Genomic DNA, 23,079 nt, shown 5'->3' with positions numbered 1-23,079 from the left:
TGAAATGAGATGAGCCTTAAGATCCCTTCCAGTCCAAGTTATTCAGTGATTTGATGATTTGAGGCACCTCTTGTGTGATCTTGCATGACTTGAACTAAGTCAATCTAAACAGCAAATTTCTATCAAGACCAGAAAGTGTCCCTGTCACCCTGGAAACCCTCAGCATCCTGGATTTCATACAAAATGTATGTTTGAAAAGATCAAGCATCCCATGACTCACAAGCGTACTGCCACTACCTAAAAACTCTGTGTGCACTGCAAAACAAACCACAGTTTTGTCAGGAGGAAAAGGAAAAAAAGGTACCTAGGAGATGTGGCTTTGCTGTTGTCAACAGAGTCCTGTTCAACAGTCACCAGGGTGTGCCTGGGCTGCTGGGACGGAGCAGGAAGCTGGCACTTGCTGCTTCCCTGGGCAGCAGCAGCAGCATCTGAACCTCCTTGTGTGGCTGGCACACAGCTGCTGGTGTCATACAGCTCTGGCAGAGGCTCTAGAACCAGCGACACCTGGGAAACAAGAGGTGGAAATATTACTTTGTTCCTTTCCCACCTAAGTGCAGTAAACACTGCATCCAACTTGACCCATTGTGAGATGGAAAACTGCTGTTTTTCTGCATAAAGTCATATTTGCATTACGCAGCTATGTCACATATTTACAACTACTTGTTTCTTGTTCCACGTTTTCAAATCCAGTCAACTGCCTTTCATAATCAAATTTCCAGAGCCAGTTCTGTCTGCAAGACAGAACTTTCTTAATTCCAGATGTCAAATTTTTCTATTATTCCAGCCCAGTGAAGTGTAAGAACCAAATATCCATTTCAAATCCACTGCTAATACCCACTCTCAGCGTAGGGATGACCACATGTTCCTCATTAAGCTCAACTACCCCACATCCCCCTAAACAAAATGAAGCCAACCCCACCAGTATTTGGTTTTTTTCATTTGTTACCTTAGCTCAGAAATGCCTTGGACAGAGAGTGTGCCATGTACAGCTTGATCCTGCACCTGATTATGCCAGCGTAACAGCACATAATTTATTATAATATAATAATAATAATAGTATTAATAATAATAATAATCATTAATATTAATAATAATAATCATTACTACATGATATTATATTATCATGTAGTAATGAGCAAGGACATCAAGACTACCTGCAGCTCTCCGAGTTTATCCGATGTTGGTGACACCACAGCAAAAGAGCCTTTGATGGGATGGCTGGGAGACAGCTGGGACAGCTTAGTGATCTGTGCTCGGCCCAGGGGCAGGTGGTCACGCTTGGTTAGAACCTCCAGCACAAGAACACCCATATCTGCAAAAACCAGGAACATCTTCAGGTCAGTCTCACGGTCACAAGCGACACTTTTTTGGCTAAAATTACAGAAATTTAGCCAGAGATTAAGGTTATGTCCTATTATGGTAATGGGGCAGCAGGTAAAGAAGGGTCAATATAGACATTATTCCTGGCAGTAAATGATGATGAATAAGTATTCGGAATTTGGAATAAGGATTGCCAGGACGAATAAGTATTTGGAATAAGGATTCCCAGGAAAGGAACGCTTACGGCAGGATAAAGGGGAATGAATGGCTTACCACCGCCGGAGGGTACCCCATGGCGGCGCGACCCCCCTGCCCGGGAACAAACTGCCCCCGATGCCCAACCCGCCCCGGCACACCGTAAGCCCGTGTCCCCGGTGCCAGTCCCGGCGCTGTCCGTACCTGCCAGGTAAGCGGCGAGCTGCCGGGGCCCGCAGCGCACGGCGAAGCGGGCGCAGGTCCTGCCCGCGGGCTGCCCGGCCCTCCCGGCGGGCTGCAGCACCGTGCCGCCCGAGCTCTCGCCCCACCAGCGCAGCCGCACCACGGCGGCCGGCTGCGGGCCGGCCCACAGCACGCGGGGCACGGAGCAGCGCAGCCAGCAGCGCGCCGGGCCCCGCACCAGCGGCGGCAGGCTGCCGGCGGCGGCGGGCTCGCCGGGACCTGCGGGGACAGGCGGCGTCAGCGGCCCGTACATCACCCCGGGCACCGCGCCGCTTCCCGCCCCGCAGCTGCACGCCTCTATCCCCGCCGTATCCCCCGAGCCCCGCTCCGCCGCCCGTCCCGCCCCGCACCTCCCCTCCGCCGCATCCCGCCCGCGCCTCCCGCCCGGCAACTGCCGCGGCGGCGGGGGACTACAGCTCCCGTGCTGCCCCGCGTCCCGCCGGGCTCCGCGGCGGGGGCGCGGACTACGTTTCCCTTGGTGCCTTGCGGGCGGGCGGGCGCGCTCTGTGCCGCGCGGCGGCGCTGTTGGAAGAGCCGCTTCCGGCGCGGCGGGGCGGGGCGGCGGGGGCGGCGCTGTCGGGGGTCCCGGTGTTCCCGGTGTTCCCGGCGCGTCCCCGGCTGTCATGTCGGCCCTGGAGAAGCAGCTGCATCTGGGCCGCCTCCCGCCTCGGCCCCCGTTGCCCGGCGGCGGCGGCCAGTCCGGGTCGAAGATGCGCATGGGGTAGGCGGAGGGAAGGGCAGGGGCGGATGCGGAGAGCGGGGGGAGTTCGGGGGGAGAGGTGACAGCGGAGCGGAGGCTCTGCAGGGCGGGGGGCTCGCGGGTCTGGAGGGACGGGCCGTCTTTATTGGGGGGATCTACCACCAAGGGAGGCACGTTATTCCGGGATCTGCACAGGGAAGGGTCATTATCGGGGGATCGGGACAGAGAATGGTCATTATTGGGGGATCTGGGCATGTAATGGTTATTATCGGGGGATCGGGACAGGGAATGGTCATTATTGGGGGATCAGGACAGGGAATGGTCATTATTGGGGGATCTAGACAGCAGAAAGCTCATCCTGGGGGATCAGGACAGGGAACGGTTATTATCAGGTGATTGGGACAGGGAATGGTCATTATTGGGGGATCTGGACAGAGGGGACCTTGTCCTGGGGGATCTGGACAAGGAATGGTCATTATGCGAGACCAGGACAGGGAATGGTCATTATTGGGGGTCTGGACAGGGAATGGTCACTACTGAAGGAAATGGACAGGGAACGCTCACTACTGGGGGATCTGGAGGGAGGGTTGGTCCTGCTTCCTCGTGCTCCAGGTGAGTGACACCTGGATCAGGCTTCTCCAGCCGCAGAGGCACCAGTGCCCAGCGTACCCTCAGGCCGGGAAGGGTGGCAAGTGCTGGGATCAGCTCTCCAGCCCTTTCCTCCCGGTCCTTTTGCCATCAGGGCTTAGAGGAAGGGACCAGCACCATGTCTGGGCGGTACCTCAGAGTGTGGCTGGAGGAGAGGTATGTGGGAATTCTCAGGAGCTGAATTCCTCAGCTGGAGCTGGACTTTGGTAATCCTTGTGGTGGGTCCCTCCCCAGGTCAGAACATTCCATGATTCTGTGAAACCGGACTTCTCAGCCGCAGGCACCCATGTGAAGGGACTGACAAGTGACTTTAATCCCTGCTTAAATCTGCATTTCGAGATGATGGAAAAGTCTGGGATACTCTTCAGTCTCTTACGCAGCGGTTGAGGGCACATTTTGGGAGCTGTGGGAGAAGTTTGGCCACCGTCTAAGGGTGTAACATATTTTAATTTATATAATTCTTCCTCTCTTACCGTGCACTGGAGGGGTTTTAAATGCTGTCAGGGAAATGATTATGAATGAAACAAAATCCAGTGCTGTGGTTAAGGATCAAGAATTCCCCGGGATTCTTCCCTTGGAAGCAGCGGGGAGTAGTTCATAACCATGTTTGATTTGCCCCTCTGCCACCCAGTAAATCCCTTTACAGGTGATGTTCCTGTTGTGGGAGGTGCTGCACATCCAGCATGGAACGGCCTCATCCGGAGGGGCTTGGGGCTCCTGTGAAAAGGAGACAAGAGCAAGTGGGATAGAAAGTTTAGCTTAAGCTGAGCTTATCCTTACCAAAGTTCAGTTCTGTTCAAACAAGTGCAAGATTCCCCCTGAAGAGAATTCCACCAAAAGAGGAAGGGATTAGTTGTACAGGGAAAGCACAGTGTGATGTACAGGGCTGCACTGAAATAGTCCTTCAAAACTCAAACTTTTACAGGGAACAAAAATAACTAGACTTAGGGAAATAGTTATTTGCTGCATTAAGCATCTCGCATTTATAAATGTGATTTATCTCTGCGCTTTCAATTTCTTGAGTTGCAAGCCAGGCTTTTAAAAAAAATGGGTTTAACCTTAATATCCAAGAATGCCAGCAACTTGAGTTTTCTGTGGCCAAATCCTCTGACTGGTGTGTGGGGCGCTTTCTTTTTATTCCCTTTTTCTTCCACCATGCAGGTCATCTTAATGTGACTGTGGTGTAGCTGAAAGCAGATCTTGAGAAGCAGAGGGTCAAGCATGTGAGATTGCTACAGAAAAATAGAATTTACTGGGAACTTCTTAACTGAAATAAAGTCTTACATTTTTTGGCAATATGCTGTTAAAAGGTTAATGTGTGTTTCAGCAGTTCATAAAAAAATGGCACCTGTTGCTGCATTTAAATCTGTGAAAATAAACTTGTTCCTAGCTTTTTCTTTAAAATTTATTCTTTTCTTGCTATTTTTTCAAGACAATCACTTCCTTATGTCTCTCTGTGGGAGAGTCTCATTTGAGAAGTCAGAGTGGCCGAAGCAAACTGAATCATGGAATGGTTCAGGTTGGAAAAGCCCTCCAAGATCTTGGAGTCTAGCCTTTCCCCCAGCCCTGCCAAGGCCACCACCACTATCCCCCGTCCCCAGGTGCCCCATCCACACAGCTTTCAGTCCCTGCAGAGATGGGGACTCACTGCTGCCCTGGACAGCCCTTTTGGGGAGGGAATTCTCCCTGATATCCAACGTGGCTCCTGTGACATAGGAGTGGGTTTTGCGGGAGCATGGGATGTGTGCTGGAATTTCAGTGCATTTCATGGCACGTGGCATCAATTCCTGCTTTGCTAGCACAGTCCTCTGCTCCCTGGATTTAAGTGCTCTCCAGCAGAAATGATGGTTCCAAAAGGCTCTTTCCAAAGGAGGCTGGAGCTTCTCTTTGGCTCGAGCAATATGTGAAACTCAGCCTCTGGGAGGAATTCCGTGTCCATTTCTTTAAGGAGTGCTCATGGCCAAGGCTGTGTTGGGAATTGCAAGTGATTCCTTCGAACTGCTCCACAGATGAAAACCAAACACAAAATCAAAGTCACAAAACAAAACAAAATCAGGCTTATTGCCCGATTCCGTGTTCTGTGGGGAAATAAAATAATAGAATTTGTAAAGTCACCCCCAATGCCAGCAAATCCCAACAGCTGTAGCAGCTTCTGCATTTCCTGTCTTGTTTTTTGCCTTTTGTTTTTTGCTAGTGGCTCATTCAGAGTTAAGCACCTGGATGAGATTTAAAAGTGAAAGTCAGTTTGCTGTTCCTTTCCAATGTGTGAGTAAAAATCATGTACAATCTCTGAAGATCTTTTAATTATCCAGAAGGGCATGATTGGATCAGATCTGTGTTATTCAATCATGGAATTCCTACTCATTTCTTTCCTTTTTAATCCACTTTTCCCCCTTGGAATCCTTTTAATAAAAAAACCCACATTTTATGTATTCAGCATCTCTAAGGCAGAACTTAAGATACTGTCCTTGTCAATTTTTAGAATTTCTAAATACAGCTTGTCAGCCGTGGCAGTTCTTACTTGTAGATGATGTTTGATTTGCTTGGGTTCAAATATGATGTGAGAATGAAATCTCCTGATTCATGCACTTGTTCTATATTTGCTTTAGTAGTTTTAAATAGGGGCTCTCAGCAGAAAAAGGACTTTCTGGAAATGGTTCCTTCTGCTTGGGGCAACTTTTTTAATTTTAGGAAAATACCTGAAAGAAAACCCCTTCAAAAATTGGGGAGAAATTTGCTGAGCCATGTGGGATTCCTAAGGATCAAGGACATGATAAAGAGGACAAACTGCACAATAGGATAAAACAGAGAGTGCCCAGAATTTGTTGTGTAATTCCAGTTTAATATGCTGGCTTGGAGTTTAAGGATCAGCCTACAAAAGTTATTATGTCAGATCCATTTCTGTTTTGGTTTGCTGGATACTTAAAAAAGCTGTAATTCATTCTGTCACCTTAAATACTGGTCAGCAAAGTATGATTTCAACATAGGAAGGTGCAAAACCACAGCTGCTGTTTATTGGGCACACTTCTAATTCTGAACATGTGTTGATGCTTCACTAAAAAAGCAGCTCTAGAAAAACTCAAAATCAAGGCTTCTTTTCTTTGGAGAAATGTTTTTGCTCAACCCTCTGTGGTCACCTGGGATTTAGTAGAAAACTGCACATTTATTCTGCCCTTTTGGGTGTTCTTTGTTAAACCTGAGGTCACTCACGTTTCCTCAGCATTGCTTGGGTGCAAGTGTTTTGTTTTAAATCACAATCAACAGGTATTTGCATCGGAGGTGATGATAGTTTTTAACTCCCAGCTCCTCTTCACTTTCAGCTCCAGTTCCCTTGCCAGCACAGGAGTTCTGCTGTGTGTTTTCCCCAGACACTTCATGTGTGACACAACTACTAACATTTTCTCTAGATGTGCTCTCTCTTGTTAAGCTGAATTTGAGGCATTGCTAAATGCATCAGTGTGGCAAGCCCCTAGGGAAGGAAGGGCTCTGCCTTGGTTCCATGGGTTCCTCTTGTGGGTCGTGACATTCTCTCCATGGATCTGCACCCGCCTGCCTCCTGAATGAAAATTCTGCTGTCAGAAATGGCATTTGAAGGAGACACAAGAGTACTCATCCCTGGAAGTGTCCAAGGCCAGGCTGGATGGGGCTGGCAGAGGGCTGGTCTGGTGAAAGGTGATTTTTGGGCACCAGCCAAGAGGCTGCTGTGCTCCCCTGTGCAAGAGTGGCTGTCCATCCTGCAGCCCTGCTTCCACAGAGATGGGCTCATGTGGCACACAGCCAGAGCTCTTCATCCAGCGTGCCACCATCAGGCAGCCACCTTCCCTCACAGACTCCTAGTGTCACAGTAGTGCCAGGGCTGGGCCACCAGGGAGTTCCTGCTGTCCCCCACACTTGTGGATCGGGTGGGAAGGGCTGTAGCCAGGCAGATGACAGCATTTACTGACCACCTGGAGTTGCTCGGGGCAGTGCAACCCAAAAGCAGCTGTAACATGCTGTGCAAAAGCCTGGCTGCAGTTGAAATGCTGCATTTTGAAAGGGTGATGGAGTTTATTTCCACTAGCTGCACATCCTACCAATTCAAAACCCAGAGAAGGGAAATCATCCAAGCTGTGGGCAGTTCTCTCCATCTCCAGAAAGAACCAGAACTGGTATGGAGAGAGCATGTGATCAGGGCTGGGATGGCTTCCAGGGAAAAATTAAGCTTTGACTCTGATATTTTTTTCCTTGATCAGAGAATGAGATTAGGCTGAGGCGGTAAAAGAGATTAATATTTTCTGGATTTATGTAGGTGTGTGACTTCTCATTTTATTTAATTGAGATTTGACAAGAAGTCTGGAAACCCACAGGAGGGAATTTGGTCCATTCAGGGGGTGGCTGGTTTATGTTTCATATCCTAGAAACACCAGGGGAAACAGAAATTTTGTTTCTGCAAAATTGAAAAGCTGCTTTGTCTGTTATTTTCTATTTCTTTAGGAAGCCAAGAATTCAGGAGAAACTTCTTCAGCAGGGATTTTTCTGCTCTGAAGGTCTTTCACCCCTCACGCCCATGCTTGATTTTAATATTCTGTGCTGCCTGCCTGCCTCCCCCAGAAGAGTTGAAGTGCAAAAACATGGTTAAAATGGTGCACTGTTACTCATCCTGTATCCTGGGCTCAAATTGAGCCTAATTATGCCACTTCCAAAATTAAGCACTACTCTTTTAGCCTTACTGAGTAAATACCAGCCCGAGAAACAAATTCTGCATCAACTGAGTCATCAGGAAAATTCTGATTGCGGAGCCTTTTGTCAGTAATGGTGGTACAAGGAGAGGGCACAGCTGCACCTTTTGAAGGAAGCAAAAAATAAATTGGCTTGTCAGCTGGGCACCTTTTGTCTGTGGGTCACTGCAAACTCAGAGGTGGTACTGGGACAGTATCACTGTTCTGTTTATTTTCCCTTGGCTTGGGTCTGTGTAGTCTAAATCACCATTGTTCAGTCTTCCTTGGAATTACTTGATGAGGAAAATACTCTTTTCTCTGTTTCCACTAGATTTCCTCAATAGGAGCAACAATTTAGGGGAGGATTCCTTCCCTGACAGTAAAATTCTGAGTATTGTGGTTGTAGGGGAATTTCACTGATGCGCCGTTTGCTTCCAGTCTGAGCTGTTGTGTAACACCAGCATGTTCTCTTCAGCGAGAGCAGGCCTGGATGCCAATTTCAGTGGAAGACTTTAAAAATAACTCTTTCTTATGGAATTTTTTCTGTCTTGCAGCCCTGGAAGAAAGCGTGATTTTTCACCAGTGCTTTGGAGCCAGTACTTTGAGTCTATGGAGGACGTTGTGGTAGAAAATGAGACTGGCAAGGATATATCCTTTTTTCCCCCATACTGAAGTTGTCATAATCTCAGAGATTATGGGGGAGGTACCACATTATGTTTAGTTTACTGGGGTTCTTCAGCTTTTTCATGTGTTCCTTCTCATCTTCCATTATATCTCCTGCAGGGTTCAGTGTCAGTAACTAGAACTATCCCTTCTAGGCTGACAGTTAAACTGTGCCTAGCAAGGCCAATTCCTGATATTGCTTCTTGAGTAATCATTAATTTTTAAAAAGTGTTTCCAACAGTCCAATAGCCTATTTTGCAGGGAAACACTCATCAGCTAAGATTTGCTTGAATTTGGGATGCTTCCATACACAACCTATCCAAATAGGTCTATTACACTTTTTATTTTATATTAAACCTCTGGGGGAGTGCACAGCCTGTCATCAAATGTGGACAAGGTGCCCATCATGAATCATGGAGTCACCAAAGCATGGCTTGGGTGGAAGGGACTTTAAAGCCCATCCAGTGCCATCCCTTGCCATGGGCAGGGACACCTTCCATTGTCCCAGGATGCTCCAAGCCCTGTCCAGCCTGGCCTTGGGCACTGCCAGGAATCCAGGGGCAGCCCCAGCTGCTCTGGGCACCTGTGCCAGGGCCTGCCCACCCTCACAGGGAGGAATTTCTTATGAACATTTAATCTAAATCTCCCTTCTTCTAGTTAAAAACCATTCCCTTGCCCTTTCATTATTTTGCCTGTAAAAAACCCATTTTTTTTTCCTAATGGATTTCTAGTTTTCTCTTAGTTCACTTCCCTGTTGTGCCCAGAGAGAAAAGGACAGGGAATAAGAGAATTATAGCGGGGGGAGGAAACCTGGGCAGCTGGAAGACAACTTTTGAAGCTGAGTTACATTTTTGTCCAGATAATGCTTGAAAATTCCTGTTGGTCAGATAAATGAAGGGTAGAAATAAAATACTGCTCCAAAATTCATTCTGCTGCCTTGAAGTAACTCTGAGAAATGTCCTTAACTGTTCATACACTTTTCGAATTTACAAAAGTGGCTTGGAGGGGCCTGTCTTGCTGCTGTTACACGGTGGAGGCCACTCTGCTCTCTCCTGGGCTGTGTTTACTGTAAGTAAAGCTGCTGCTCAGGAGCAGTAAATGTGTGGAGATGGAGCTCTCTGAGTGTGGAAGGCAGTTACCCATTCACCTCTGAGAAACACGGGAAAAGAGTATTTTAAAGATAACAGCATTAGCTTTGCGTGGTTGAGGTTCTTGCTTAGGTGCAGCAGCACCTTGCAGATGGAGGGTTTGGGCTGTCTTTAGGGGCTGGAAAATGCTAATCTCTGGATTCAGTGGGTTTGGGGAAAGCAACTGCTCCAGTCACTTAAGAACTGAATAGATGAAAAATTGGAATAAGAGGACTGGGTAGCTTTGAGGTCTGGGTAGCTTTTGCCAGTTATGAAGTTGGTTTTATTAGGAATCCCTCAGCAAATTCCTCCACTTCTGCTGGGATGTTATCTAAATGATCAATGATTCCTTAACACAGAAGTCTTCCTGTCAACCAAACATGCCACTTCTCTGTGAGGCCTGAAATAACTTAAATTGATAAATTGATCAATTGTTAAATTGATCTGTCTGGGAGAAATTGAGGCATAATGGTGTTGCAGTTATTATGCTCTGCCTTACCTGAAGAAGATTCCTCAGCTGTTTCCCCTGACCTCTTTGGACTAATCAATTTCTATACATTTCAGCCTGTAAAACTCTATTCTTTGAGAGCAAACTGAACCTGTACTGCAAAGCAGCTGCTTCACCTCCGTGTCAGCCATGGAGCCCAGAGTAATGTGGTACCATGTGGGGCTTGAAAAGCAAGAGAATCCCTTTGGTGTCCATAATCCCACTGCTGTTCCAGTTCTCAGAGGTGCTGCAGGGCTTGAATTCATGATCCCAGGAAACCCACGTCATGCCCTACACACAGTGAAAGGACTGTCCTCGTTAGCAGTGGGATGCTCACAGGGATGGGGCTTTGGGACAGTCTTACAGAATATTTTTGCTTGTATTCTGTAACACCCTGTCCAGTCCAGGTTCAGCCATTTTGGTGGCTGTGAAGGGTTTTTAGGGAGTGCTTGTTGCTGCTAATCCCACCTTGCAAACAACATTCTCTCTGTCTCTCCTTGCAGTCTGCAATCATTAGCAGGATCCAGTGTAGGATTGTGGCCTTAGACCTCCGAGGCCATGGTAAGTCAAAGAAATAAACCTGGAGTCAAATCAGCGTGTTACACGCTCCCGTCTTTTAAAGGAAATGCAATTAATTCCTCTCAGGATGACTAGGAAAACATCCTTAAGGCATCCCAATTTGATTCAAAAGCAGGGATGGAAGACTGGCTTCTCTCAGAAGCTGAGACCCCCTGAACTTCTGTTTGAGACAGTGGTGGACTACTTCCTTCCACCAAGCCATCTTTCATATTTCCATAACCTTTAAGTGGTCTTTGCCATGAGAAATAAGGACTGTTCTTTCATTTTAAGATCCATAAAGAACAGTTATGGGCAGTGTTCCCTACCCAAAGTACCAAGTGTTCCTGTTAATTCTGTGTTTCTTAATTATTCATACTCATTGCAGTAGGCTTGCTCTTCATATCTGTGCCTAAAAGCTTTGTACCATCACTGCTTAAGTCCTGAGGGAGCCTGAAGGTTTTCAACTTAAGTGAACTTAACCTGGGTTGGGTTTTTTTTAGGAGAAACAAAAGTAAGGAATCCTGAAGATCTGTCTGCAGAGACTATGGCAAAGTAAGGAAACTTATGCTTGTTTCCCTTTTCACAAACCTCCCCTTTCTCTCCTTGCCTGAACAATAAACTACTTGAGGGCACACAGCCTTCATCCAGAGGAGCTGGAAGATAATTTAATTTCATGTGATTCTGGTAGTTATCCCTCCTTTCCTTCCATTTGGGACAGTTTGAAATGTTGTCTCTCCCAGCAGAGTCAGATTCCAAGAGCTGGAGTTGCTCTCCCAGTACCCTGAGTTTTTAAACACTGAGCACTTTAAACCTGCCACATGCTGAAGAGTTCCTAAAGGAGGTGGAATGCTTCCCTTAGACATCCGTGGGGTATTTTAGTCTGAATCACCAGTTTGACTCTTCCTCAGCCCTTGGGGTGAGTGTTCAGGGCAGGCCCACATTGGCCTGGTAACACCCCTGAAGTCTGGGTCACAGACACAGGATTTTCAAGCATAGGGCTTTTTCAAACTGTCATGACCTGCTTTGGCATGCAAATCCATCCCCCTCTTGACAAAACTGTAAGAAAAGCAAATACCCACTGCTAAGCACATTATGTTCTGCCCATATTTAGTACAAAGAGACTCTTTGCTGTGACTACAACTAAATGATGAAGGATTTTGTAACCTTCCCATGGACAAATCCACTTGGTTTGTTGAGGGGAGGCCATGTGTGAAATGTATTCTGACTTCCATTGTATACCTTATTCCTGCTGCTTATGCCTTGTCAGATCCTGATGTGTAACTGTCCTGAGGAGATGCTGGATTAAATAATTAGAATATTTTAGATCTGGAGCAGCACTGCTGTGGGGGGAAAGCAAGTTCCTTTTGTTTTGAAACCTTCCCCTATTCTTAGCAATAAGCTTGCTTCCCCTATTCTTAGCAATAAGCTTGAAACTTAGTCCTGGGTATCTTTTAAATAGGAGCCTTAAATTATAGCTGGTGTTCCTGTTTCGCTTTTAAATCAAATCCTCAATCAGTTTTCTCTTGCAGAGCAAACAAGCTGGTCAACCTGTTCATTTTTTCACTTGTTTTCCATTTTCTATAAAAATTGCTCAGTTCTCAGGTTCCTCTGAATGGTTGTAGTCAGGAAAGCCAGCTGGGGGGTGTCTTTAAACTGCCCCTCAGGAGATTTCAGCTGTTAGCTCTGCTGCTGTTCTGGGGTTTGGGAATCGTACCAGCCAGCTTTCCCATCCTGGGAAAAGTGTCAAGAAGTGACACCTTCAGTTTAACAGGAGATACCTTTTGGGAAGGGTGGGGAAATTGCCCCTTGCCTGTCTGTGCTCACAGAGAGTCTCAATCTTTTTTGCTCGTGCTCAGTGTTGTTCATCTTTGCCATGGTCAGCAGGACCCAGTTATTTTTCTCTCTCTAATTCCAGTTTCTTTTTTTAAGAACAATGAACTTCTTGGTTTGTGCTTCCATGCAGGATGATTTGACAGCTTTTTCTCACCTTTTATTTAACATCCCCACCAGCAAGTGTCAGCCTAAAATGTTTCCTACAAGGAAAACCAGAATTTGGGCTGGAAGGGACTGTAAATTTCATCCACATGGGCAGGGATGCCTTCCACTAGACCAGGTTGCTTGAACATCTTCTCAATTAGTATCTTTTAAATGAGGATTCTGTTACTAGAAGGAGAAATGGCATGGATGTCCAGGAGAGCACTGGCTGGCAGGGTTTCCTGCTTTGAAGCAGTGACTGGAGAACAAGCCTGTGTGCTGCCTGCGGGTCAGAAGGGGGGTGAGGGCGCACCCCGTGCTGGCTGTGTCCCTGGTGGCGGTCCATGCGGGTTTGCTGTGCCTGCAGGGACGTGGGGAGCGTGGTGGAGGCGCTCTACGGGGACCTGCCGCCGCCCATCATGCTGATCGGGCACAGCATGGGGGGCGCCATCGCCGTGCACACCGCCGTGGCCAACCTGCTGCCCAGCCTGCTGGGGCTCTGCATGATCGACGTCGTGGAAGGTGAGTGTGCCCGCCCCTCCGCCGGGACTCTGCCCCCCAGCCCTCCCCTAGCCCCACACCCCCAATACACAAGGGTTTGCCCCGTCTCTAAACCCATGCCATCCTCCCTGCAGATCCTGTGCGCACAAAAATCTTTCCAGTGTGACCCCTCCTTTTCCTTTTCCCAGGTGTACTCTCTCTGTTTGCTTTTTTCCTGCCTTCACAGAATCAGAGTCAGCTAGGTTGGAAAAGACCGTGGAGATCACTGAGTCGAACCTATGACCTAACACCACCTTGTCAACTAGACCATGGCACTAATTTCTTTGAAACACTTTCTTGATGGGGAAGAGCGTGGCTTTTGCTGTAATGCTTGGTGCTGATAAATGACTGCTGCTTTCTCTTGCTGTCTGAACATCCTACCTGTTCAAATAGTAATTTTCCAATATGACTGTTGGCTTAGAAATACTAATCTGTACTTTCCTTAGCAGCATTAGATCCCTGGGGAGCTCCAGCTCTCTGTGAGGGTGTTGCAGCCAGTTTTGTCTAGAGGGATGTGGCAATAATTTCATCAGATGCCATCAAGATGATGAAGATGATGCCATTTGCTTTTAGGTACTGCCATGGATGCCTTGAACAGCATGCAGAACTTCCTAAGGAGTCGTCCCAAAACATTCAAGTCACTCGAGAATGCTATTGAGTGGAGGTAAGGCTTGGGCTCGGTCTCTGGTATCACTTGTCTTTGTAGCCTGACTCCCGAAGGAAACAAAGTCAAGTCGGTATAATCTGGCTGTTTACAGGCCCTCTCCCACCCCCTGCCATGGGTTTAACCCTGTTTCACTGTTTCCCCACCAGCACTTATCCCTCTTCTCAGTTACAGTGACAACAAGAGGTTCACATAAGTTTAGGGTGAGCCACTCTGTTCAGTCTGAGAGCAGGAGCTTTGGGAATGGTTTGGGGAAATCCTGAGCTGTAGAGGAGTTTAACTCTTATTTCTGGGCCTGCTGATTCTTGAAACTCTTCAGTAAATATTTCTGTCTTATGATTTTTTTTCCCATAGTGTAAAAAGTGGACAGATAAGAAATCTTGAATCTGCCAGAGTTTCTATGGTCGGTCAAGTCAAACAGTAGGTGGCCTTTGGATTATTTCATTTATTATTTTTAAATCTTTTTTTTTTCTGTTTTACAATACCACTGCTACGTAAGTGCAATTGAAAATGAAAATTTCTTCAAGCAAAATTACTGAAGATCTATAGTTTAATCCTGGGTGGTGTTTTGGCTTGGACTTTTTTCTTTTGTCAGTGAATCAGTTTCTGATTTTATTTTCACAGGTGCGAAGAGGCTGCCAGTCCTGAATGCCCTAAAGCCATAGTAGAGGGAATTATTGAGGAAGAGGAGGAGGAGGACGAGGATGAGGAAGGAGGAGGCTCTGTCAACAAAAGGAAGAAAGAGGATGACACAGAGGTTGGGAGTTTGTGGCTGTGTTTTCAGCTTCCCCTGCAAGAGCTGTCACCTGTGGTTATCCAAATCATTCTGATATGAAAGGGAGCCACTCCAGGGAGAGAAAACTGGATGAGAGCCAAGCCCAAATGTTCAGACAATTTGTGAGCTATTTGTGTCAGTAAAAAAGAGCAAATCGATTGCCCTGAATCGTGCAGTCTTCTCCTGAAGGCTCTTCTCCTCTTGGTGTAGCTCTCGCTGACTTTCTTGTTCCTTAGTCACATACTTTATTTGGAGAGAGATTTAGAAGCAAGGAGGGTCATCCCTGGAAGCGTGTAATCCACCAGAGGGAGCCAGTATTTTTTTATTTTTTATCTCTATGTATTTATGCATTTCCAGGTGGGTCCCTGAGTTGGTTTTCTTTCTGCTGTTTTACTGATCACTAATGCAGAGCTCTCTCTCCTCCTTGCAGACAAAGAAGGAGCATTTATACACGTGGCGAATCGAACTGGCCAAAACAGAGAAGTACTGGGATGGCTGGTTCAGGGGTTTATCCAACCTCTTCCTCAGCTGTCCCACTCCAAAGCTTTTACTTTTAGCTGGTACGTGTCCCTCCAGTCCTGGTGTGCACTTCAGTGATGTCACACTTGCATTTTAGAGGACAGGGTCAGCATTGGGCTGCAGTGGTTCCTGGGAATACCTGGGCTTCTCTCTGAAATAGCATGGTGTGATTTAAACTTCTCCAGTGAAAGTCAAATACAGCTTTAAGCTCTTTTTGTACCTTAATAGCAAATACCTCTTGTAAATATCCTTTTAAGTTGTAGGGAGGGCTGTGCTCCTGCATTTTTTGGCTGTGTTTCTTTCCTGTAACTTTACTCTCAAGGTGCAGCAGTGAAAGGTCCTTGTCTGGGTGTCAGAGGTGTTTATTTTCTGTTTTTCAAGCTAACATCTCTTTTAAAATACAGAGTAAAGCCTGGCTCAGAGAATTCTGTTCTCTCTGGCTGTTCTCCAAAACATTTGTTTATTGTTATTATTTATTTGCTTGTAGGTGTTGACAGGCTGGATAAAGATCTGACCATTGGACAGATGCAAGGTAAGTATTTAATATTGTTACTTCAGCCTTACTGTAATGCTCTTTTTGTATCACACCTTGTTGCTATGGGTACAGTCAGTATCCAAACAAAAGGGCATTAAAGAATTCGTCCATCCCAAAGTGTTCTCCTACTGTGGTCAAGGAAAGGTGGGGAAGGTTAGAAGGGAAAGGTTCAATTCAAAGGGCTGTTGCTGTGGGTTTTATTCAATCTAGTGTTCAGTGCTCCCAGCAGTGGAGCTGCTACACTTCTCTTGGATCACAATGATTGCCTGTCGGGGCTTATTTCTAATCCATCTAATTTTCCCTTTTTAGCTACATTCCTGATGTTCGTAGCTAGGACACTGGGGGCCACTCAAAATTGTCCCATCTCCCAGTGTTTCTGACAGACAGCAGACCAAGATTAAGCACCTTCATTCATGTTTTGGGGTTTGGGTTGGGGTTTTTCCCCCCATCCCAGCCTTCCAGAGCCACCAGTACTGGAAAGTAGTATTGGATAGCAGGATAAACGTTACCTTAAGGTACACCTGGTAAGAGTTCTAACTCTGACACTTGCCTGCATTGAGAAGCTCTGAGAAGTTCAGCTCCATTTAAACCTGTTCTAGTTACACCTGGAGAAGGTGAATTAAGCAGCTGGTCCATGTTTCCTTTGGAGACCATGGGCTGTACATGGTGTGGAGCATCCCTGGGGCCTCTTTTCCAGCTACACCTATTGAGGTCAGTTGGTGCAGAGTGTGAGATCCGTGTGCTGACTCTCTCAATCCACAGGGAAGTTCCAGATGCAGGTCCTCCCACAGTGTGGCCACGCAGTCCATGAGGACGCTCCAGACAAGGTGAGCCCCTCCGTGGGGTTGAAACTACAAAAGCCACAATCTGAAATGCAGAAAAGGATCTGTTCCTTACCGCGCAGATGAGATCATACTTCAGGGGCATCTTTTGGCACAACAACTGGCTTTCACAAGCAGCTTGGATTTTTTAGCTGTCTGGAAAGCCCTGGCTAAGATGTTACATGCCACAGGGCTGGGCTATGGATTTAACTGTCAGGCTCGTGGTGATGTTCCTAATTCCACCCATGTGGAGGGTGGATTTCTCCTCCCTTCCTTTCCTCACACAGTTTCCCACTAGCCCTCGCACTGAGCTGCAGTTTTAGGGGTTGGTCTGTGTTTTGTTGAGTTGGGTGGCTCACATTTTCCAAATAGAAACCAAATGTTCCTGCAGCAGCTCTGACAGAGCAGTGCTGCTTCTGGGCACTGTTGGAGTTTGTGTCCAGATGGAAGCAGGAATGCGGTGCAGCCAGTGGAGCCTGTGGTTGGGAGCACATCTGGTTTTAAAGCTCATTCTGCACTGACAGCTGTGTTAAAACTCAGCCTTTCTGTGCTTCACTCTACCAGTCTGAAATAGGTATTTTTATCTAAACATACTGAGTTCTTAAGCTGTTACTCTTTTTTTATACATTCTGAGCAATCTTGACCAGAATTATATACATTCTGAGCAATATTGACCAGGCTGGATGGGGCTTGGAGCAGCCTGGTTTAGTGGAAGGTGTCCCTGTCCATGGCAGGTGTTGGAACTGGATGAGCTTTAATGTTCCTCCCAACGCAAACCATTCCAGGTTACTGTCTTGCATCCTGAATTTACCTTTTGTCCCTGCTAAACTTAGACATTGTTTCAAGAATTACTGAAATGGGTGGAGAAAAGGTTTGGTCACTTCTTGATGGCAGGCTCAGTGTCAGAGTAAAGCTGGAGGTGTGTTACACAGAGCTCTTGTTTTAAAGGAGCAAACAGTTCAGCAGCAGACTCCTGAAGATGTGAGCTGTTGTTGGAAGTACTGCAGGCTTTGAAAACTGACTGGGTTTCGTCTTCTCTTTGTGTCCCTTTAAATCCTGAGCTATTTTTTTCCCTTCTCTCAGGTTGCTGAAGCTGTCGCAACGTTCCTGATCCGTCACAGGTTTACAGAGCCCATTGGTGGATTCCAGTGGTAAGGCTCCATGGAATTGTGTCCCAGAGTAGGGCTACTGCTCTCACTGCCTGTTTGGCTCTCGAGGTGGGAGGATGGAATTTTAGCATGGTGCTAAAAGCCACAGATAAACAAACAGCTCTGAATCACAGCCAGTAATACATTCAGTGTTTGTGTTCCTTTTACATTTCTCACATATTTACATGTGCTGATGAAACCTCCTTCCTTGGAAGGGAGGAGCATAGCAGATTTCTTTCTTTATAGCCTGCCAGAAAGCAAAGTGACAAATTTTATGGCAGTTAGCTTAAATAATATCTCATTAAGTAACCAAGGCCCTGTGTTGTGCATCACACTCCCTTGGCCAAGAAATACTGGTGAGATGAGGCAGGTAAAGTTGTGTGCTTCACTCTGCAGACTTCCAATACTTATCTTATGTGTCTTCTTATCAAAATGGCCTGTGGAAGCCAGGCCTCTGTGATCAGCCAGCCAGTGAGAGAAGGGTGTGATTGATAAGCTTGATAGTGTAGGTTGATGTGTAAATAGGGAGAGAGGAGAAGACCTAAGGACTTTACAGCTAAATTTAGGTTGTCACAGAGTTTGCAGAGAATACCTTGAGCTAACATGGAGTCTTTCTTCCATTCTCTTTTTTGCCTCCTAGTGTGTTTCCTGCTTGTTAATATCCTGGTGTTCTCCAGCACTGATTCCCATTGTAAATAAACTGCACCAGAGGCCACTGTGATGTATCCATATCCTCTCATCTCCCAGTCCAGCAGCAGTGAGAAGTTGGTGTGAGATTCATCCCCTAGAACTAGCTCTCCAGAATATCTAAATCCTTAGGGACTTCCTTGCTGGGAAGCAGCTTCTACTGAAGACCATGAAAAGCTCTTCAGGCCCTTGGAACTGGGATCCTCTTCTCTGCTGCCACAAGGAAAGACCTCCTGGAATCCCATGTAGTCAATCATACCAATCTCCACCAATTCTCAGGCTTTCTTGGACCCAACTGCAGAAGGGCTGTTGGCAGTCCAGATCCACTGAGGGCATTGCAGCACAGCCAAAGGCTTCAGGATTTCTCCGTGGAATCACTGAATCATCTTGGAAGTGCCCCTTAGATTTGGGTTTTATACATACACTGGTTTTTTTCCCCCTAAAGCAGATGAGGAATCAGCTTCATTGGGAGCTCAGGTTTCATCTCACCAGTGCCAGCCTTAGGGGTTAAGCTGTGGGGAAAGCCTGGAGGCCACTTTCCTGGGCAAAGTTGGATGGGATTGTGAACCAAAAAGGCGAGGGGGGGACTGTGAGCTCCATTTCAGAGTCTTGCTGTTTGCCAGGTGCTCGTTTCAAGTCCTCTCTGGGAAGAAGAGCCTGAATAACTCCATCTACTACAGACACATCCCAGGCCACAGGACTCTAAACCTGCCTTTATGGAGAAGACCCAAGAGCAGCAGGGACAATGTGGTCAACAGGCAGTGTGTCTGTTTTCTGCCCCTGGAATGTGTTTGTCCTTCCCTTGTAGCTGCCACACACAGCTGGGCAGAGGTCAGCACCTTTGAGATGGAAAAGCATGGAATGGGCTGTAGGAAAAACCTTGGGAGAGCTTGGAGTCAGTCCTGCTGATGTTGATGCAGAGGTGTAGGCAGCTGTTCTCCCCAGTATTAGAGGAAGGACCTTGTTTCCACTGTTGCTTCCTAGTTCATTTTGCTTCCTGCCTTCCAGAATTCCATGTTCACAGAGAGCTTTTTTTCAGGGTTCAGTTATCCACAAACAGTTCCTGGGCTTGCCTTCACCTAAGAGTCACTTTTGAGTGTAAGAGCAGACATGTTTTGGAGCAGTTTTCCTCAGTATTTTGCTGGTGGATGTGTGAAACCCCCTTTTTTTTGCCTGGTGTCCATAACCCTTTGCTGCTGTCCAGTGATTTTAACCCTGCTCTGCCGAAGCAAAGTTCTGTGGTGATTTGGGTGCATCCCATGACAAGAGCCATTAGGAATTCTTGGCACTTGAGAGGTGCAGGTGGGACAAAGGGTTTAACCATGGCCTTGGGCCAGGTGGAGCTCTACTTAGCTGTGATTCACCGGGCACAGCAGCCCTCGTGGCCTTGCTCCCTGTCCCTCCCCTGACACATCAGGTTGGGAAGTGCCTGGATTAGAGATGGGAAAGCCTCATTCCAGAGAGGAATGCCCTCCTGGCACTTTGGGCACTCAGGTGTGACAGGAGCAATTGGTGGCTCTCTGCGCTTCCCTCTGTGAGTCACCGTGTCCGTGCATTGATTTGATGTATCTTCCACCCTGGTCTAGTTCCTGATGGATTCAATGGATCTTCAGTAGTCAAGATGCAAAATAGTTCTTTCCCCAGCCGTGTCCCCAAAATGGCCAAAATTCCCTTTTGCAGGAGACTCCTTGGTTCAGATTGTTAGGGATGAACTAATGCAGCATGTCTATCCAGTCTCACTTCCCGGGATGATGCTCATGAATGATCGTGGTGAAGTCACATTCCTCCGTGGTGAAGTAACTTGGAGAGCCTGACTTGGAGTGAGTGATTCCTCGCGTTATCCCTTTGATTTGTGAGCCCATAAAAAAGCCCGACCAAACAGAACCCTCTGTGGAAAGCCAGTCAGTTTTGTATTCTGCAGAAGCACCACTGGGAAAGGAATGATTTCTGAAGTCCTGTGGGCTGCCTGGGATTCTGTTTTGCTGTTAACATTGAGTGAGTGAAAAGAAAATAAATATTTCAAGAGCCTATTGAACTGACTGGTGCGTCGCTCCGTGCCAGCTCCCAGCCCTGCCCAGGTGGCTGTTCAGGGACTCCTGTGGGGCTGGATTAAAAAGATGGATTCCAGGGACAGCAGCAGCACCGTGGGGGGGGGCGGGTGGAAGGGAAATTCCTTTCGGCTCCGTCAAGCCATGCACATTTTTGAGACTGTGCTTTTGTCTGAGGAGTATTAATGCTCCTGCTGCAGCTTACAGGGGGCTGTAGGCTGGGATAAATGGCATTTGGTGAAGGATACACAGGCAGTGGTAAAAGTAACTACAGAGAGAAGGAGTTCTCTCTGGCTCAGGAGAAACAGGGACACAGAAATTTATCCCCAAAACTCCCAGCTTTGCATTTTTCCTGCAGCCTTTTGATTACGTAGAAACCTAATTACTTTAATTACTTAGAAACTTAGGTTCTGTTTCACTTGTTGGATTGAGGATCAGTAGCAGCTTTCCCAAAGGAGGCTCCCAAGGTTTGGCAGGAGCAGGAGATGCACTTTGGGATGCTGGTCTGTTGCAGGCTTCATTTTAATTGAATAAAATAAATAAACGAATGTCTGAGACCTAGGATGGGTTTTGCCAGATAATGTGTACTGGACAAAGCCATCAGGGACTTGCAGAAGACTGGAGCATTGGGATTGTTGGAAAAAGATTATTTCTTGTATTGCCAAAGCAGGTACTCTTGCTTTGAGTAAATCAGCCCTTGAGTAAGGAATTAAATTCAGGCCTGGGGCTGTCCAGCCAGAACTTTCCCCTCAGATTGTGACAGGGGGTCTGCAGAGGTGATGCAGCAATAGGTAAAGTTGTTACTTTTCCCCTTTTGGGAAGGGAAAGGCTTGGACAACCTGAGGAAGCCCATTCCAGCCCTGCTTTCCATGTGTTTGTGATTTGCAAGCAGTGTTGGGATGACTTACAAAAGGCAGAGCTGGGCAACACAGACCTTGGAGAATCCCCCACAGGAGGATTGACTGGGTATTAGGAAGAAGTTTTTGTAGAGTTTAGGCCCTGGCACAGGTTGCCCAGAGAGGCTGTGGCTGCCCCTGGATCCCTGGAATGTCCAAGGCCGGGTTGGATGGGGCTTGGAGCACCCTGGGACAGTGGAAGGTTCCCTGCCATGGCAGGGGTGGCACTGGGTGGGCTTTAAGGCTGGTCCCTACCCAAATTATTCTGATTCTGTGACTTCAGCACTGATATTTTTCCTCTTCTCCACTACTGCCTTTTCTTTTGGGAGCAGGAAGGCCTGGGAAAAGGGCTGTGTGGAGGTGCCTGGCAACCACCCATCCACTGGTTTGAACTGGTAATCAACACTCTTGGAAATCCAGACCTGGATCTTTAGGCAAGGTCAAAAACTTGAGTTGATGGCTTTTCACTTCCAAGAACCCCTGTCCCTGGGGCATTCTCCCACCTGTCCCTGAGCCTGCTGCTCTGCTCACAGGCTGGAAGTGCCCTTTGTGTTGCCCAAAGCTGCACCCCTCGGCTGTGCCATCCGTCTGTCCGTCTGACAGTGCTGCCCCCTCAGCACTGTGTCCATGTGGCATCCAAAACAGCGGGAATGGGACTGGGTGTTTTCCCCAAGTTTTGCTGTTTCCAGAAGGAAAATGTGTGTGTGGGTGTGGGTGTGTGGGTGTCAGCTCTCTGGAGACCACAAGCTGTGTCCCGTGTCAGCCTCATCCTGGTCTTGTCCTGTTCTGTGTCCATCTCCCTCACCTACAAATAAAGCATTTGTGAAAAGCCTGGAGTAGGAATTCCTGCTTTCCCTTTAGCTGTGATGCTCGGGCTCCTTGGAGCAGTCTGTGGAGGAAGGGGGTTGATCCAGCTGTTCCTGCACCAGACCCAACCACTGGGTTTTTCTGGTGACTCATGGAAGGCTCTTGTCATCCAAAATGCTCCCCCATCCCTTCCCTGCACCCCAGTGTGGGGAGGAGGGGGGAATTTAGCCACAGCTTTCACTTTTCCCCCTCCTTCCTGTGACCAATGACTCCCATATGTGCAGAAACATCTGGAAGTAATAAATGGGGCTGGTGAGTAACCTGTGCTCTGTTCAGCCTTCTCTGTGTCCTGCAGTGCTTGTCCCTGACTGGAACTGGGAGAAACTGGAAATCTCGCAGGCTGTTTTACATTCCAGCAGGCTGAACAGCCCCAAAGGGCTGCCGGAGCCTCTTCCCAGCGCTCCAGCCCTGCTGGCCTGCCCAGATGCTCCCTGCAGCTCAGCCCTCTCCCCGTGAGCCTATGGAAGGGTTAATCCACGCTGGATGAACACAGCCAAGGAGTGATAAAGGCGCATTTCTGACCCCACAGCAAGGAGAGCCTCGGGAGAGCTCTGCCTTCTGCTCCTATCCCCCTCCCCGATTTCTGTCCTTCCCTTCCAGCCGGGAAAGACGCCAGGAGGGGATACGGTGATCTTCCTGGAAAGCTGGCTTTCCATCCCGGAGGGTTTGAATCTCATCCAAATGCCACCTAGATGAGTGTCTCGGTTATGAGACAAGTTTAGGACAAAAACGTTCTGGAATGAGTGTGTCCTCTAAAGAAAGGGTTCCAACAATCCCTTTCTGCCAATAGCAGGTAAACAGCAGTGGGTGAAAGTTAAAAAAAAAAAAAAAACCAATCGTTTATTCCCAGAGTGCCCACACGGCACAGGAAAAAGAAACTGAATAAATGCTAGATATTGAATTGTCCGAGCTTAACACCACTGCCCCCCCCCACCACCCCCACTGGATATAAACAAAACGAAATTAA

General features: G+C 47.5%; 2 protein-coding genes across 2 annotated transcripts in view; one reads left to right on the top strand and one right to left on the bottom strand.

Annotated features, from left to right (window-relative positions):
* Positions 1 to 1,798, bottom strand: part of C2CD3 (C2 domain containing 3 centriole elongation regulator) — a 41,462-nt gene extending 39,664 nt beyond the window's left edge. Inside the window, 3 exon segments of the mRNA XM_084226771.1 lie at positions 305 to 504; positions 1,155 to 1,312; positions 1,720 to 1,798. Coding sequence (XP_084082897.1) covers positions 305 to 504; positions 1,155 to 1,310 — 356 coding nt within the window. The 5' untranslated portion in view covers positions 1,311 to 1,312; positions 1,720 to 1,798.
* A 534-nt stretch (positions 1,799 to 2,332) lies between these two features.
* Positions 2,333 to 22,013, top strand: PPME1 (protein phosphatase methylesterase 1). Its single transcript, XM_084227212.1, has 14 exons — positions 2,333 to 2,479; positions 8,358 to 8,452; positions 9,443 to 9,534; positions 10,584 to 10,641; positions 11,139 to 11,190; positions 12,980 to 13,134; positions 13,726 to 13,816; positions 14,171 to 14,236; positions 14,441 to 14,573; positions 15,022 to 15,151; positions 15,598 to 15,642; positions 16,408 to 16,472; positions 17,550 to 17,617; positions 18,255 to 22,013. The coding sequence occupies exons 1-14, from the start codon at positions 2,382 to 2,384 to the stop codon at positions 18,271 to 18,273; spliced, it is 1,167 nt and encodes a 388-aa protein (XP_084083338.1). The 5' UTR covers positions 2,333 to 2,381; the 3' UTR covers positions 18,274 to 22,013.
* Positions 22,014 to 23,079: the final 1,066 nt, after the last annotated feature.

Source organism: Fringilla coelebs (assembly GCF_963513975.1).
Source record: "Fringilla coelebs genome assembly, chromosome: 2".
NCBI lineage: Eukaryota > Metazoa > Chordata > Aves > Passeriformes > Fringillidae > Fringilla > Fringilla coelebs.
The sequence above is the reverse complement of the archived record's forward strand: the minus strand, read 5'-3'. Positions and strand labels throughout refer to the sequence as shown.

Excerpts from the sequence above, each read along its gene's own strand:
- PPME1 (XM_084227212.1), top strand. The coding sequence starts at position 2,382 with ATGTCGGCCCTGGAGAAGCAGCTGCATCTGGGCCGCCTCCCGCCTCGG. Across the intron at positions 13,135-13,725 it reads CATGATCGACGTCGTGGAAG|GTACTGCCATGGATGCCTTG; the intron begins GTGAGTGTGCCC and ends ATTTGCTTTTAG. Across the intron at positions 15,152-15,597 it reads AAAGCTTTTACTTTTAGCTG|GTGTTGACAGGCTGGATAAA; the intron begins GTACGTGTCCCT and ends ATTTGCTTGTAG.